The 18,176-nt window shown below is 34.2% G+C and overlaps 1 protein-coding gene across 3 annotated transcripts in view; it reads right to left on the bottom strand.

Annotated features, from left to right (window-relative positions):
- Nucleotides 1–18,176, bottom strand: part of LOC113231381 (MDS1 and EVI1 complex locus protein-like) — a 169,446-nt gene that overhangs the window by 14,074 nt on the left and 137,196 nt on the right. For all 3 annotated transcript variants that reach the window (XM_026465677.1, XM_026465676.1, XM_026465678.1), the window contains exons 4-5: nucleotides 12,945–13,073; nucleotides 11,346–11,442 (exon numbers count right to left, since the gene is read on the bottom strand). In XM_026465677.1, coding sequence (XP_026321462.1) covers nucleotides 11,346–11,442; nucleotides 12,945–13,073 — 226 coding nt within the window. The remainder of the gene's footprint in view (nucleotides 1–11,345; nucleotides 11,443–12,944; nucleotides 13,074–18,176) is intronic.

The following is an 18,176-nucleotide window of genomic DNA, read 5'->3' as shown; positions in this document are numbered from 1 at the left end:
TAAAAAATAAACAATTTAGATTTTCAGTACAAATCGGCAATTTCATATGTTTATGTTTACTTTCGTGGCCTACACCGGTAAAGAGTTGCGTAGTCCGTAAACGACAAGCTTTGTGTTCTTCTTTCAATAATATTTCCGAGTGTATTTCAAAAATAATATAGGATATTTAATATTCAAGACAAGTTAATATCTAAAGTAGGCTCAAACTTGCTTTGTATGGAACACGCTTCCAGGACTATCCTCTTAAATAAACCATTAAAACAATGGCTTGTAGACAATAACATCTTCATCAACCAAGCCATCGTGTTATACAACTTTTACAAGATTTACAATTCAACGATCACGAGTCGGAAGTATGAAGTTCGCGCGTGCAGAATTAATTCGAGTCACGAAACGCCCCGCCTAGAGCATTGTCTAACTAGCATCCGTGATAAAGCAAGGCTGAGATAACACACGTGGCCGAGATTTAATCGATTGGGTGGCATAAAGTAGAGAATATTTATTTTTCTTTAGATAGGTTAAATGATAGTTGTCCAAGTCTAAATAAGTTATAGTGACTTAGATGTTCACATTTTGCTGTTTACTTTGCAAAATGCGTTCCTTAATTAATTTGGGACTATATTTTAGGCATAATTAAAAAATTACTGCCAATCACATGCGCTACTAAACTGATTTGGAATGCCTGAACGTTGATATAAAAAAAATTTAAAAATGCAGACTTTAAAAAAATATACACTGTACAATTTTCTTAATTATATTTAGATAGTTTTAAGTAGTTTATCTTATGGGCAGTATTACCTGTGTATACTTGCTTATAGACCTAAATTTAAAAAGAAAACAGCACAAATGAACAATTTCTTTAAACATGTAATAATGATAATATTACTGACTACGTACCTCAAAATTTAAATTAAAATGCGAAATTTCAATTATAATTTTTCAGATGTCACAAGATTCACGTAGATGGTCACAGGAGTTCACAGGTCAACTAGTCCATGTACGATGTCAACAACTGAAGTGTTGGTTACAAATTATCAGGGGGCAGGTCGCGCCCCCACCCCACCTGCTAGGGTTAATATGTTCACTTGACCCAACGTTTGCAATGGGGAAAAAGGCATACGCGCGTGACTTACCATCTACTTTTTTATAGTTTTTTTTTTAATTATATTTTTGTACCAAAAGACTAAATCAAAACAATGGCAAATTATTTTTTATGTTTCCGAAACAGTAAATAACTGTAGAATATAAAATGTTTTAGTTATGGTTTTTTTTCATTTTGCAGCACAAAAATAAACTAGGTATGTAGCCGAGTTATAAATAAATAAAGACAACATCACGTTGCTCTAATCCCAAAGTAAGTTAATGCACTTGTGTTATGGAAATCGGAAACAAGGACAGTACCACAAACACCCAGAACCGAGATAATATAGAGAATTTAGTTTTTCTACTCTGACTCGGCCGAAGATCGAACCTTGGACCTCAGAAATGGCAATTATGTGAAAGCCGATGTTCAAGCCACTCGACCGCCGAGATCGTCAAAATTGCTCGTTAAATAATCATTGTTAACATTTTCGTGTCAATATAGACATTTAAGATACTGCTCGGGTTCAGGCCAGTCGTTCTATATTTCAGCTAAGACATATTTGCAGCAACACTGGGCGGTAACCAATAACGTGATTAGCATGATTTAAGCAACAGACCTATCACGCAGTCCCTTAGAATGCATTTGAAGAGACCAGGGAAAGTATGATCAAAGTCACAAAAAAACGTGTTTGGACTTAATACCGCTACCTATGTAGCTCCTTACATGCTGAGAGTATTTAGCCAAAATCATAAAAATTGCTATAACAAAGCGAAGTATTTGTACCTGCGTCAAAGAACATATAGCTGATGTCAAACACCGTCACGTAAACAAGTCTGCAGTCTGCGAGCATGTCATGGATAAACCTACACATTCAATGAAGTTTGACAAACCCCAGATCCTTGCAAAAGAAGTCCGTTATCTACCCAGGATGCTGCGAGAGGCCATTGAAATTAAAAAACATCCTAATTTCAATAGGGAAGATGGTTTCTCCGTACCACCAGTTTGGGTTCCAGTATTGACTTTAATGAAAAATCCCAAACAGACATAAGACTGCAGTACTAATCCCAAACTGGTGGTACGGAGAAACTATCTTCCCTGTTGAAATTGGGATGTTTTTTAATTTCAATGGCCTCTCGCAGCATCCTGGGTAGATAACGGACTTCTTTTGCAAGGACCTGGGGTTTGTCAAACTTCATTGAATGTGTAGGTTTATCCATGACATGCTCGTAGACTGCAGACTTGTTTACGCGACGGTGTTTGACATCAGCTATACGTTCTTTGACGCGGGTACAAATACTTCGCTTTGTTTGTCCTTTGAAATTTTAATTGAAGTTTTAGTTTATTCTAATTTCTATTATTAATTAATTATAAATTGAACTTAATAAAAATTCATTCAATAAAATAATTTGTAAAACTTAATATAGCGTAAATTGGAATGTTTTCTTTGTAAAATTAAAAATAAGGTATTTAATTAATAACTATTGTAACTATAGTGGAAAAAATAGGGTGGTTTGCATCAATATTAGACATAATTGGTTGAAGACTGTACCACCTCATTCAACCGTGACCATGGGACCTGTAAAGGGCGCGAAACGTCGGTTTGTTTGAAAAAACAAATATACGCGATTTAAATCCGGAAAAATAGTTTCATTTCCAATTCTTATAAGGCTTAATTAGTGTCCTGAAAATTTTAATTTTACTTTTAGGCATATTACTTGTGCTTGTAATTAAAAGGTAGAAAAGTTAAATAAGATGAGTATTAATAAATGTTTTTGTTAAAATGTATTACTTAACGTTACACACATTTATTTCAATACTGATTATATGTCATGTATTTTTCACCAATATTTAAAAGTTTTCCAAATGAAAAGTTTGTTATGCCCAAAATTATCTTCAAGTGACTTAGATCATTCTTACCCTGGCCCTGGACTCTTCATTCACTTTACAAGCTTATTGTATTATGTAGTAAATATAACTTCAATTCTGTTTCATAGTTGCATCAGAATATTTAAAGATTTTCATATTTTTGTTTCTGATGGGATTCATACATAGAAATTGTGATAACTCCACTACAATTTAAAAATCTAATAAATGTCTATTGTCACCAGTGATTGAGCTTCCGTGGCATCACGCACGTCCTCGATTAAAAATATGGTTGTTTTGTTCAGTTTATCAATCAAACCGATACTGAACACGCTTCGCTTATCTTACTATCTACATCTGTGAAACCATCCACACTTTTATTGTTTATCCAAATGATGAATAAATTGAAAATAAGTTAAAAAATCATAATGTTGATCGTAGTAATTTAGTAGAAATACATTTTAAACATGTATCGCCGGAATACTAAAAACTTTCTGTAACTCGGCCTTTTGACTTCCTAATAATATTAAGTTTTAAATTTCTGGTTAAATTATCCTGAGACAAAAATCAAATATTCTACCAATCTTCTATTGTCCCGAGCTTCTGTTCCGAGTTCCTACTCAATGATTATTATGATTACCTCTAATTGTTTTTGTAAGTACTCTACAAATTCCCTTATCTTGAAAAAGTTCCCAAAAACAGTTAACCACTCGGCTCCCCGACACGAGTGGGTGTCGCGAGCGTTATGTTTTCCCACGACGCCGCCTCACCAGATGGCGTGTGGCGCGCGCGCACCGTGACGGTGACTTACCAATCTTTGTTATAAATTTAATAACCAACAAACGACAACACCTGTTATTTCCCATTTTAGTACTGTTGCAACTGACTTCCAATAATAATTATTTCATTCTTCAATAATCAAAAATCTTTTATTATAGTTGTGTTAATTTTCAAGTGACTGACTCTTTGAAAGACTGAAATATGTGTTGACGAAATATTTAACGGGTAATATAAATTTTGATTGTTAGAATCCAGCCATTATAGAGTTTCAGTTACACTTGCCATAATTAACATGCGTTATAAAATCTGGATTCCATTATAGCTAGCTGCACCAATTTGCACTATATCCCTTGGCTACCACACACGAGTCGATTCTATCAAGATCACTTCCTAGGATTACAGAGCCTCGAGGCGGACGCATCAGGTGCGTCGCACGCCCAAGTTTACCGTTACGCCCCGCGGTGCGAACGGTCGCACTGGCCAGTATTGTCCGTTGTACGAGATGCAATTTGTGTGGAAAATTATATGCGATTTGATTCAATATTTGCTCCAGCCAATACCGCTACAGGGCACAGGGTATAGTAAGGTTACTTTTCTATTATAATCGCAATTTTACTTGCGTTGACATTATGGACTATTAGGATATTACTATTACAATTGCGTTAGATAGATTTTTTTTCATATGTGGCATATATGGCAGTCAATTCAACGTTTATTATTATAGTGATTAGGACGACTAGGTTTATAAATAGATACTCTACATTGAAAATAATTCTTATTACAAAATAGAATCCGGTAATACATGAGTGTAGTACAAAACAAATTAAACAAATTTAAGTGAACCATTGTATACATATACACACTACATACAATAAACTCTTTCTACACATAGCAGGCGTGTTTAGATAACTATATAGTAATAAGAAGAAAAAGTACAAGAATATCCGTAAACAAATAAAATTAGGGAGTTCCACATTTGTCGACACGGAATTGCATTAAGGCGATTAGAAAAACCTTCATGACTATTTAACAAGAGCGAAAAAGGTGTGTGTGTGCGTTCGAGATTCGAGCAGAAATAAAACGCACAACTTATTTTACGCTCTTATTACAAGTAAAGCTTTTTCAAGCTGATTTTGCGTTAATAAGAGCTATTATTCCGGGTAACTTAAAGTAGTTAAAAATAAATTGTTATATATATGTCCGTATTTTAATGCTTATGTCCTTTTGTTTATTATAATAATATTTCTTGACTTATATATTTTGGTTTACTATTGCCGAATCCGCATCAGGTTATTCTGAAAACTGTAATGTAATTAAAAAAGGCCCGCGAATCAATACGCATCTAATTAAAATTCCATTCTGAATGATACTTCCTACACTAGCAAAAAGTTTAAAAATATTAAGTTATCTACATTCTGCAAAACTACACAGCAGATAAATTTACCAGTAAATCTCACAACAAAAGTTTTGAAATAATCCAAAATTGAACTGTGACGTCACGGTCACAGTCCATTGTGGTCGAGAAATTATTCAATTTTGCGTAACATCAAGATAGAAGTAAAATCCATCTAATCTGCTAACAAAAGCTGGGACGAACGACGTTACAGCTTCCAACCCTTTTAGGGGCGGAGATATTAAATTGAAATATTTCTATTTTATTGTTCGTAATATTTATTTGATTGTAAAATAAATACGCGATGTGGGACGCCAAGCGATTGTTCGCGTAATGGGGGCGAAGTCATTGTTGTTGGTTAATTTTTTGATTAATCATTCTGTTTTCGGAGGGAATCGTTGCGTTGATGACGTTTCAATTTTTACGTTTGCAAATGCGTACCTCAGTCAACCGTGACCATGGGACCTGTAAAGGGCCCGAAACGTCGGTTTGTTTGAAAAAACAAATATACGCGATTTAAATCCGGAAAAATAGTTTCATTTCCTATGTGTAACAATCGCGAAAACCCAAGAACTCGAAATTTATTAATAACTGTTTGAAACGTATCGTATCTGACAAAATGTTTGGTACTTATCTAGTAGTTTTTTACATTCCGATATTACTTATCACTATTATCACTTACTACGTAAGCGTAAACTTTGCAGTACATTTGTTTACACATCTATAATCTTATTGCCTGTTCGAATTTTAAGACTTCTTAATAAAAAAAGCAAAAACTCAGAGTTACTATACGATAATATGCGAGCACACAATAGTACTCGCTCGGACTAAACAACGTCATCAATTTTAATCTTTGCGACAATTGCGCGATGACAAATGTCACGAGCGACACTCATTCATTATCGTCGCACGCGCACCCAACGAGCTAATAAAGGGTTAACTTATTATTGTGTTATTGCATATGGCGGCAGATTAAGATTTCTTTTTAAAATTTTATTTCATAACTACTGTTTTGGATTTTAAATTATCGTGAGGCATTACTGGCAGTGACATTGCATACACTGTAATTATTATACTTTAAAAAATATTTGGTGCTTTGCTGATACTGTTGGTTATAAGGTATCTCATATGTTTCGATTATTATTTTGAATGTAAGAAAACCTTTCGTTTTTCTGTCTGTTCAGATTAATACATACCTGAAAAAAATTGAATACATATCGCACCATTAGTGAAATACAGACTTAACTGAAAATAAATTTGAAAACGTCTTAATAATGTCAAATCATTTTAAAAATGCAAATTTATTATATTTATCAAATAAAAAAATAGGAACACATTATGCATTAATAATAATAATAATAATAATAATAACGCACACACTCAACATAGCCCCGCACTAGGGAAACCCTGTGTCGCGGGTGCCATGGACACATACATAGACAAACACAAATTACACCCAAACTCACGAGAGAAATAAATGTAGGCAATTGCCGCATTTTTTCATAAAGGGTGCAATATTTATTTAAATAGCATAACGTTTGTGAACTCTTCAAATGTGCTCAGTAGCACTAAAAATAAAACCAAATCTAATATTGATTATAATGAATATTATGAGGTTTTACTACCATGATATTCATTTACTTCATGAAATAACTCTTCTAGTTTGTTATAATTATTAATACAAAGATCGAACATAAAGAACAATTCCTTTAATCTGACAGGACTCGAACCTGCGTCTGTGGTATACCAGGGCGACCGCTCTACCAACTAAGCAGTAGATCGAGTCAGCAGACTTTACGAATTTTTCTGTGCCTTTTTACAGATCTTTGTTTTTTGTTTTAACGGATTTTTTCCAGACCTATCAGACCAAAGGAATTTTTCTTTGTGTTCCATCTTTGATTTTTTTAAATTAACTCATCTGTAAATTTTTGCAAATGTAAGTTAAGCCACTGTTTCACCAGAGATATGATACATAGACGAGGTCGGTATATGATGACTCTCTGAGAGTCCTACACCTAAAATTTCTCATATTTACACAAACCAATTCCACCCACATACGAAACAGCTGTATCACGTCGACAATGACTCTTAAATATCCTTAATTAGAATCGATCCCATTCACATTTGTCATGACTTTCACCGTATTGCGCAAGATTTGATCGATGGTCTTTCGACGTGTCAGAAAACGGACTGTTGATTTTGGGATCTTCTAACACAGTTTGTGAAGGGTTATGCAATGCATAATGCAGCTATGTATGTCGATAACATATTGCTGCCTTTATATAACGCAGTATTGCAGAATGTTGCGATTTTCAACTGAGAATAGGAATACTAAGCCCCCTATTTTCTTACGTCAAAAGAAGATGGGTGCTTTATTCACGATAAAGTTTCGCTTGCTCTGCTCGTCGCTATGTGCTTAGTTCAAAATCGCTAGTATTCTAAAATATTGCATTATATAAAGGCACCGATGTAATGTCTTCTACAGTACTTTTACATTTGTGTATGACGTTAAAGCTCAACACTTTGGATTTTTGACTAAATTTATAGCTAGCGGTATAGAGTTGTATTTAAATCTTGAGTGTCAAGCTGTGTGGTCTTGACTCTGTACCTCACATATGAGTATATTTTTAGTAGCAGTAGCGGTCGTTACGTACGGGTTTGTCCAGGGAAGTACTTCCTCCATACCTATTTCTGCCGCCAAGCAGCAATGTCAGCATTACTGCGTTCCGGTTTTGAAGGGTAAGGATGCTGGTGAAATTACAGGCACATGGGACTTATCAACTTATATGTCAGGGTGACGAGCGTAGTGGCAGTACCCCTCATATCTTTGCGATTTAAAGCTCTGAGTGGCACTGCAAATTTTATGGACAGGCATGTAGCTCACCATCCGGTGCACGACTTGTTCGTCCCGTCATTTGACATTATTAAAAGAAAATTAATTAAGTATTTAAATCAAAATAATAAATTAGGTTCCGTAACGTTGTAAGTGACCAATTGTCATATAAGACAACTTTAATAAGCTTACGAGTAGCTTGGAATATGGACGTCGTAATTATTATTTACAGATGTACTTATATTGTGTATTGTAATTATATAATGTAGAATCTACATATTTCGAAGGTAACAAATGACAGTAGCGGCTATAATTTTATTAAAAACACAGTAATTACGCGTAATTCAAATCGCATAAATCACCACGCGGCGGCCGGCTGCGTCGCCCACCGATTGGTAGCGCAGGAAACTCTGAAGACCCTTATGTATTCTTATGTTCATCGCCTAGAAGTGCCTTACAAACCCAATTTTATACACCATAAAGTCTTCAAGTATGTATGAAATAAATTTTTCAGACAAAATCGAACTATAAAGTAGATGACAAGAATTTGAGTGAAATACATATTTAGTGTGTTAAGAAAAGATTTTTGGTACATGAACTCTTCAATCAAAAGATTAATAGTATTTAGTATTTAAAATTCCATTATTTCTTGTTCTCAATCATCACAACTGTATAACGCTTAAAGCACATCAAAGAGATTCTCATTCTAGTTTAAACCTCGAATCGTAACCTGCTTACTTCCTACATATCTTTTTAACCTATCCAGTACGGTTTTTTAAAACATCACACGGTAACCCTCCCGTTAATACGACATATGCGTGATTTTTCACATGGGCCGTCGCGGGTGGCGGCGCGCGCGCGTCGCGATTTATCTAAATTAAACATCGCGCGTGCCCCTGCGCCAGTGCACCCTGTGTTTTATTTGTGATCTACAGCGTAAATGGGCGACAAAGAGTTCAGATTTTAATTTAAAATTATGAATCGTACTTTTATAATGCTTAATTCGGTATACGTCTTAGTACTACGTTTCAATCATTGGAACAAAGTATATAACAAAACATTAACAATCAATCATGATAGGCCACTGTTTTTTTACCTCTCACTTTCTTTTCGGAGGTTTAAAAAAGCAAATGCATAAATAACAAAAGAAGCAAAATGTAAAAAGCTATCCTAGTCTATTTAAAAACGTGTTTGTCAACATTTTTTTTACAAAATATGTGCATTACGAACGAAGCGTCCTTATGATAATGTTTAAAATCGTAAGTATTAAATGTGTACTATTATTAAAACTACATAAAAAGTAATTTAAGTTTTAATAAGCAAATTCTTCTATTTGTTAACCGACTTCAAAAAGGAGACAGTTCTCAATCCGACTGTTTTTTGTGTATATTAACGCTTTGACTCCGGCAATTGTGAACCGATTACGAAGATATTTTTTTTTGTTGGAAACGGGTTCTTCAATAGTCAGTTGTCTTTGAAGAAAATATTCCACCTCTAAGGGTGGCAAATTAGGAGACGAATCCGATTTATTGGATTTCCGTTAACCGATTTCAATAAAACTTGGCAAATAGACGTAATTCCACAAACTTTTAGGGTAGCTTTTTTTATAAAAAGGTCATAATTATTGATATAAAAATATTTTGCCTCAAAACAAATTACTAAGCCTAACCTACTAACTCCAAAATTAAATATGTAAAAACTGTGAAATCAGAACTGCCTGTATGTTAAATTTAACTAATGCAAAGTCACATTGTCCGTTTGCCTTGTACAGACTATAGGGCAGGTGACTCCAATTAACTGCAAGATCGGCCAACCGTGACGAGCGCGTGACTGTGATTCTTATGTACCGTTTTGGTGGTGGCTACATTGGAAAAGGGTAGTTATAAACACAGTATAAGCTTTTCAATTGTGCACTGTAATTACCATACAGACACCATACTCACAACAATCATAAAAATTACTAAAAGTATTTAACATATTCGTGTCGAGAAAAACACAATATATTATTTTTAAATTCTGATTATGCTGATTAATTTCCTGGCCAATTTTAAATTTACTGCACTTGAATAGTTTGTTATAATTTTATTTTTTCAAGTTTTATGTTTTGTGATTATATATTTATATTTGACGTTTCAATGTTTTGATTGTTTTATTTTTCTTGTCTTGTTTCGTTTTTTATCTTTGGAGTGTCATTTGTGCTAAACAAATAAATGTACTTTCTTTCTTTCTAATTCGACATATCATAAACGTTTTAAACACTTCTGTATCAAAAAAAAAACTGATTCAAAAAGTTGCAGTAAGATTGAAGACGCTAAACACTTGTTAGCGGAATGTACCAAGAACAAAGCTCAGGGACGACTATTGATAATTTCAAAACACTGGACCTAATAAATAACTCAAAATGTAATAGCTGTTGGTAAACCATATAAATAAACAAACTACAAAATAAATAAATGATAGAGTTGGCAAGTTACACCCATCAAAATAAATGACATTCCAGTAGAGCAGGTAACACATTTCAAATATCTTGGAAGTATTATCACAGAAAATTCCAAATGTACCACTGACATAAAGACCAGAATCGCAATAGCAAAACAGGCTTTCCATAATAAAAACCACATTTTCACCTCTAAAATACCTATACAATTGAAAAAAAGATTCATTAAAACCTATGTCTGGAGCACCGCACTGTATGGATGCGATACATGGACAATAAATAACATTAAAAGACAGAGAGAGATTGGAGTCATTTGAAATGTGGTGCTGGAGGCGAATGGAAAAAATAAAATGGATTGAAAAGACATCAAATGAGGAAGTTTCGGAAATGGTTGGAGAAGAGAGAAGTCTTTTAAATGCAATAGAGAAGAGAAGGGGGAAAATATTTGGACATTTGTTACGTAATGACGAATTTATGAAAGTGATAATTGAAGGGAGGATAGAAGGGAAAAGAAAAAGAGGAAGATCGAGAATGGCGTATAGAGAACAAATAAAAAAGGGTATCAAAGTGAACACCTATAAAGAGGTCAAAGAACTGGCTATGAACCGTGAGGAGTGGAGAAGGCTTCACCGACAAGAGTCAAGATCTTAAATAAGATGAGAGTTGGCAAGTCCTCTTGAAGAAACGCCCGAAAATTAAATATAAAGAATATATAAAAAAAACCGTTGTAACATTTAGAACTTAAAAAAGAAATGAGCTGAGTATACAACTTGGACAACTCAACATGTAGGTAAGGAGCGATCTAGTCGCTTTACGACTTAGCTTGACTTAAAATACTATCGAGCTAGGCTGTGATCAAAACAGTTATATATAACAGCGAAGAAATAGGTTTGTATTAAAAACCACCTTACTTATTAGGTATTCTAGGATATTCTGAGTTTCAAATGAAACTTACCAGGTGTAGTGTGGACGTCCTGTAGCGGCAGCGGAGTCCTTGGGCCCAGGAGCAGCTCCTGTCCGGATTGAATATCACGAGTCACCTTGTACCATACCTGGAATGATAAAACTTTACATTGAAATACTGTTGAAATCTTTATAGTGTTATTTGATTTCTGTTTATTACTAAAATCACAACTGAGGGGCACATCATCAAAAAGGAAACAGTTTCTTACATCATTCATATAGCTCCTTGTGAAAATGTTTCGTCCAGGGAAGTAATGTCACCTTACCTATTTCTGCCGCCAAGCAGTGATGTGAGCATTACAGCGTTCCAGTTTTGAAGAGTAAAGGTGCTGATAAAATTACAGGCATATGGTACTTTTCAACTTATGTCTCAGATCTTTGCGATTTAAAGCTGTGAATGGCATGCAACTGTTATGGACAGGCGTATCGCTAACCACCAGGCGCACGAATGGCTCGTTCGATCACTTGATATCACAAAATAACATCAATACTTTGAGGAAAAAAAATGAAAAATGCCAATTTTCACAACGTAACTTATTAATGTAGTTTGGTAACATTTTCATGCTCTTTTAATCTGACAGTATTTTACGTAAACATATAAAATAAAAATATTAAAAACAATTACATAAATAAGCGGTTTATAAATATTGTTTTCCACTATTCTTGTAAACTTTGTATGGACTTTTACGCTCTTAGTATCGATTATGTGTAAAACCAAAATCTTCGTCGGCGTACCTTAGTTAGGTTAGATTTGGCGCTATTGCAAATCTATACCTACTATTTATACTCTTGGGTTTACTTTAATTTTTAATAACTCGACTGACGTTAAATGACATGAAATTTATAATCCTCCCAAAAGTAGAAGATTCTTTTAAAATCGACATTGTAATAATACCAATTCAATATACTACGAGTATATAAACTAGTTAAATCATAACAGCATTTAACCTCCCAAAAGGCACACGAGTGGATCTAATCATTGCATCTGTTCTCTCCCCTCCGATTGACCGGAAGCAGCCACAGTTGTTCAGTCGACACCGATTTTCTGTCACCGGAAGTTGCCAACGTTCCACATTCGAACTTTATTGGGGTTGCACAAAGACGCGTAATAATGAGGGTTGAATGTAGATAGTGCAATGTTCGTTAGGTTAATTGTGCTTTTAATAATCTGATTTGTTTTCTGAGTCATTGTTCTAAAAAAAACACCATGTATATGCACACCAATTTACGTGTACATTGCATTTTTTTAGCATAGCAATAATAAATTGGTTTTTGTGACACTGTACAATTATGTCATATGTAAATTCTGTTATGTTTACAAATAAATAATCAAAATTGACTTTGAAAATAGAGTCACGCGTAATTATTATTAATAGTTAGGTACACTCTTGTAATGACGTAGTATCTAGATACACTCTTGTAACCATTGTAATTACTTAAATAAACAAGACAAAATGTTAAACTTAAATACAAATTAGCGCAATGTATGATATACATAGGTAGAGCCAATAAGCCTATCCCGAATTACTTTTAAGAACAATCCCTCGAAATTGAAATAACAAGGTACAGATGTGAAAATATACGATCATACTTGGCCAGCTAGTAATAGATGCTGCACATTGACGTCATGCGTGTAGTTGGTAGATCGGACGAGCTTTAGCCAGTTCATCTTCTCCGCACTGCCGTCCAGCCAGCCTCGGATGCCATTCTTGCCTAGCACCTGAAAGAAATGGGATAAACTTAGTTTTTTGAATTTCAATATTGTATGGATTATCTAGTTTCTCGAAATCAGTTACACGAGAACATAAAACTATTATTAAAATAATTACTAGCAAGGATTAAAAATAGTATTGAAATAATTATTAGAAAACCTTGTCTCTAATCAATACTTTTTATTAAATTTACAAACGTACAATTTTTATGATCGGAGCCGCGGAGTTTGGCTTTTATTCACATTTATTCCACTTTGATCTGCAGTTATCTTTCAATTATAATTATTAATTATTATTCAGTAACGCAAAGTTGCAAATTCTGAAAGTAAAGAAATAAATAAATATTTCATTGGAAAAGTACGAAAAATGCCTTACTTCCTCGATAAAACACGGAACAATTACAGCGCCACCTATACACTTTTACCTGTACTTCTTAAGGCGTCAGGTTTTTAAGCCACCTTAGCTGCTCTTCTGGAGGGTAATACTTATTCGTGCATTCATATTCATAGTGACCAAAAAGGACATGAAGAGGCATTTTAATTAGTCTTCAATATCACAATTACAATAATTGAAGTTATTTGCTAAGGAATTTACCGTACAGAACTGGTACATTTTTTCCTAAAACCCGGTTATCTAATAAAAACGCGACATCTAGCGGTATTCAAATAAACTACTTCAAGTGCGCAATGGTCATTTAAGGCGTGGAATTTACGACAGATGGCGCTAATAATTCCATGTCAAACAAGACATGGCCTGTATTATTTATCAGTGACCCCACCCACCCCATGACAATTTAATTTTCCAACGCGTCTGACAGGGTTGATCCAATTTTTAATGCGAAGTGATAAATTAAGAGTTATTTCATGCTGGATTTAATTTTTGTCTGTTTAGAGTTCTTAGTACTGGTGCAAGTTTATTTTATATTTGGAAGTGTCTTGATGCAATTATCTTTTTGCGGTAAATCGACAAAGTTAAATTACTTTTCTTTGTTAATTACGTAGGTACTTAGCAGGGTCTATGATCAAGAATACTTTTGGCAATATATATAATTATATGTATACTTCGAAACATTTATTTCTCTTTTACCTGCCTCTGTGGCCAAACTGTTGCCATGCTGGTCAACCACGCAGAGATTCCGGGTTCGATTCCGGGCCGGAAGAAATATTTTATGGCTTACATTTATTCCTCTCATGAGTTTAGTTGTGATTTGTGATTGGCTATGTGTGTGTCCATGGCACCCGCGATGCCTACAGGGTTTTTCTAGTACGGGGCGTGTTTGCTTATATAAATTTATTATGTTTATTTATAATAAATTTCTACAAATTTATTTTCATCTAGTTTCAATATTTATAAAAGTAATATAATTTAAATCAAGGGATAAGATCTAAAAACATATCCAGCCACTTGTAAATCGAATATACCGTAAAAACCCCGCAATTTACCACCCTTATGAATATCGTTGAAAAACCAAGTAAAACAACGGGGAAATAAGGATGTAACAACACCCATAATTGGAGCCCCTAACCTACAATTTACCACCAGACAATTCAAGTTCCCTCTGCATACATTCGATTGAGTCATAATACTCAATAACAACCGTATATCATGAAGATGTGTACCTTTCTGGTATGAGGGTTCCGTGTTTACCATGCCTCAAATTAGGGTGTTTATACTTGATCTATTGCTTCAGTAAATATCAGTAATCTATAACTACCAAGGTGGTTTATATTATCGATTTCCTTCGCGTTCTCTCATTATAAAACTAGCACAGTAACCCCTTATCGATTAACTATCTTAACATTCTCCACACTAATGAAATTCATCAAGTTTTGCATTTAGGTATCCTTATTTAACAATGAACAAATAAATGAATAATTCACTCTTGCGTTTATATCGTCAATCATAGTTGATTATAATAGAAATTGATTTTGAACGCATACAGATACAGAAGAAAAATAAATTACCTAACTGATCATAGAATAAATCAAAGAAACAAGGTGCCTAATTCGGCGTAAAATTAAAACACGATCCCACTTTATCATCTCAAAGAAAAATGCTTAGAAAATTACACGGGAAAATATAAAAAGCATCTGTTGCACAATAAAATTGAAGTAACAAGCAAGGTATTAATCAAATGTGAAGTTCGGAAACCCTTCTTACGCGTCAGCGACAAGCCTTCCGCAGCATTTATCACGTTATTAAAACTGGGTGCACTCCGTAAAAAAGATAATTATCTTAGGCAACCCTCGTCTTAAGCTAGGGCTGCTACTACGAACATGAATAGCGCATATTCAAGATGATAATGTTACTATACACAAATAATATTAGCATTCATGTAACAACCGTAAATTAATTTAAAAAATAGTAAAATCATGCATTTAGAATTTTAAACGGGCTTAGACTAACATTAACCAGGAGTAAAATAATGTATACCATGAATTTTATCACATCATTGGTTATCTTAGTTCCAAAGCAAACCTATCACAGGTCTGGCAAAGTAACATCTTTTGGCTGTATATAGATAAATACAATAATAGGTACAAGTTGCGTAATAAAGGGATTGTTGTAAAGTTGCAACCCTAGGAACACGATGAGTTGCGAGCCGTCGGCGGCACATGCCGGCCATCAGTCATCGATGAACGCGCAGCCAAGGATGCATTGCGTGGACACTAGTTATTGCTACAGATGGTCGCTGGACGGGACTTATTGGCGGTTTCGTCTATGACACTTACTGATGAGGTTAATTTTAGAGCTTTAGGCATAAAGCGAGCGTGTCGAGTTGGTTTAGGCGAATAGCATATCTTTTAAAAAAAGATATGTAAAAGTTAGAACCATGGCTCCATTCTTGGAATTATTCTTCTGATTTGATTCTAATATGAATAAAAAACGATACCAATAGGTGTCAATCGATTGATATGGAAATATACTAACAATATCATAAAAATAAAGTTTCATGAAGGTAATTACTTATTGTAATGATTAGCTCGACATTTCGTCCCTACAGTTGAAACGAAAACCGATTTCAATATACATACGTAATTGAAAACATACACATTTATTAAAATCTGCTTTTAAAAACTGCTCTGTTACCACAACGTTTAAGGTTAGGTAGGAAAGTTACGAACAAAATTAAATGCACAAGCGGGGTACGCTGTATATTATAAAAAGCGCGGTGTAATTTCAACGAATGCGGGTAGATCTCATATTTTGCGCTCGGGCCAGAGATCGCAATTTCCCGAATCTCGGAAAAGCTACAAATGTTCCCGAGTCGTTCGCGTCGGAAAATTACATTTCATAAATTTTAGTGATGTCGCCATTCGTCGATATTGAGCTGCAGATCTAAAATACGACGCATGATACTACATAGAGTTTTATAAATATTTTTTATATAATACATAACAACAAATATTTAACGCATAATGCAATTATTTATGTGCTTTTTTACTCCACAAAAAATCTGTTTCAAAGTAAAGCAACTAAGGTAAAAAAAAATATTATTGAACCCGGAATGGCAATAGACTAATTCTTTGTGTTGTTCGATCTTTGTATCAACAAGAGTAATTGTATACGTTTGTATGATCCCAGTCTCTTTAAGTAAAGCACACTGCATCTCAAAAATTTGTTCGTTCCCGGTTACATTAACAATACCTGTGTTGTTTACATTTCCTACATTTTAGGTATATATAGAAGAAAGCACGTCTTTTGGTCGACAATTTTATCGTCTGCGAACGTCACTAGCTGATCTGAAGAGCGCTCCCCGACGGTTGCGGCGATCACGCGTCGTTGCGCGAATCACACGTCTCGTTTCACAAGATAACAATTTGTGTGCGCGCTTATTTACCCGTACCACACGCCTGCGCCAAATTGGGCCGCCTCACCGTCTACATTTACGAAACTTACGGATAATTTTGACATAAATTTGGAACACGGAGATCATAAATTTGGAGTTTGGATACAAATGACGTCCTTTTATGGCCAAAATACACATGCCTTGTAGCTTGTAAATGGCATACCTACCTAATTCTGCACACTTTTTATGTGTTTACACATGTAATATTGCGTCTGCCTGTATTTTGATCTTTACAAACATTTTAGACTACAATTCTAATTTTCTCGCTGGTATAGAATAAAAAAAGAAGGAAAGAAGCTGCTACAGAAGAACTAACGGCTTTACCACAAATTAATTAATGGTATTAATTAGTTCTGATCGCCAACCCGGATTTGTTAGCAAATTTGTTAATGTAGGTAAAAATAGGATTTGTGGTACGATAAATCATTAGTTCCTTGTGATATCTTTGTATGTAGTGAAAATATTATTCAAAGATCTTCAAGCGTTTATGTTGTTATGAAGGCGTACTTGAAAAAACATAAGTAAAGCTATGATCAAATCGCTTCCGAATCTTGAATGATCATAAGTTTTTGTTTTCACATCTATTTTCAAATAACAATTGGTTCTAAGTTATTAACACTATTATATTTTCAGGACTTCCGCAACAAACTCGATTTATTGAAGAAAAAAAGAAAATTTCAGCGATGTTGGATATCTTACAATTCCTAATACCTTAAAAAAAATTTTTGAAAAAGAGATTAAAGATTACAAGACAACCTTCTTTTTTAGAAAAAGTCCCTTAATAATTAGCTTTACAAATCGTTTAACGAAACACTTCCGATAGACTTACGCTAAAAATTTCCGCTGCGTAGTCTGAAAAAATTACGAACGATATAACAACTCTCTTCAGTAAATAAAACACGAAAAAAAATCAATTTCGTAAGTAAAAAATAATTAGACGTACCTCTATCGTGAGGTTACATACTATAATTTTTGTAAACTTGTATGCCATAATGTACAGCGCTCTAAATGGTCATAAGATGGAACTGAAATTTTTTGCACAAATATTTTCAACTTTCGCTATCTATTATCGAAACAGTAACTTCATGTTAGGACAGAAGTGACTTTTATTCGTAGTCAGGCAGGGCACCTTTTCAATTTACGTACTTGTTAAAGATACTAAAACAAGGGAATATAAAGAATTTCTATTAAGTAATAATACCTATTGATTTTCATAGGTAGAACTTTTATGATCAATTGACGTGAGTTGGAAAAAACTATG

The sequence above is a fragment of the Hyposmocoma kahamanoa genome, unplaced genomic scaffold (genome assembly GCF_003589595.1).
Source record: "Hyposmocoma kahamanoa isolate Upper Pololo Valley unplaced genomic scaffold, ASM358959v1 65, whole genome shotgun sequence".
Lineage (NCBI taxonomy): Eukaryota > Metazoa > Arthropoda > Insecta > Lepidoptera > Cosmopterigidae > Hyposmocoma > Hyposmocoma kahamanoa.
The sequence above is the reverse complement of the archived record's forward strand: the minus strand, read 5'-3'. Positions and strand labels throughout refer to the sequence as shown.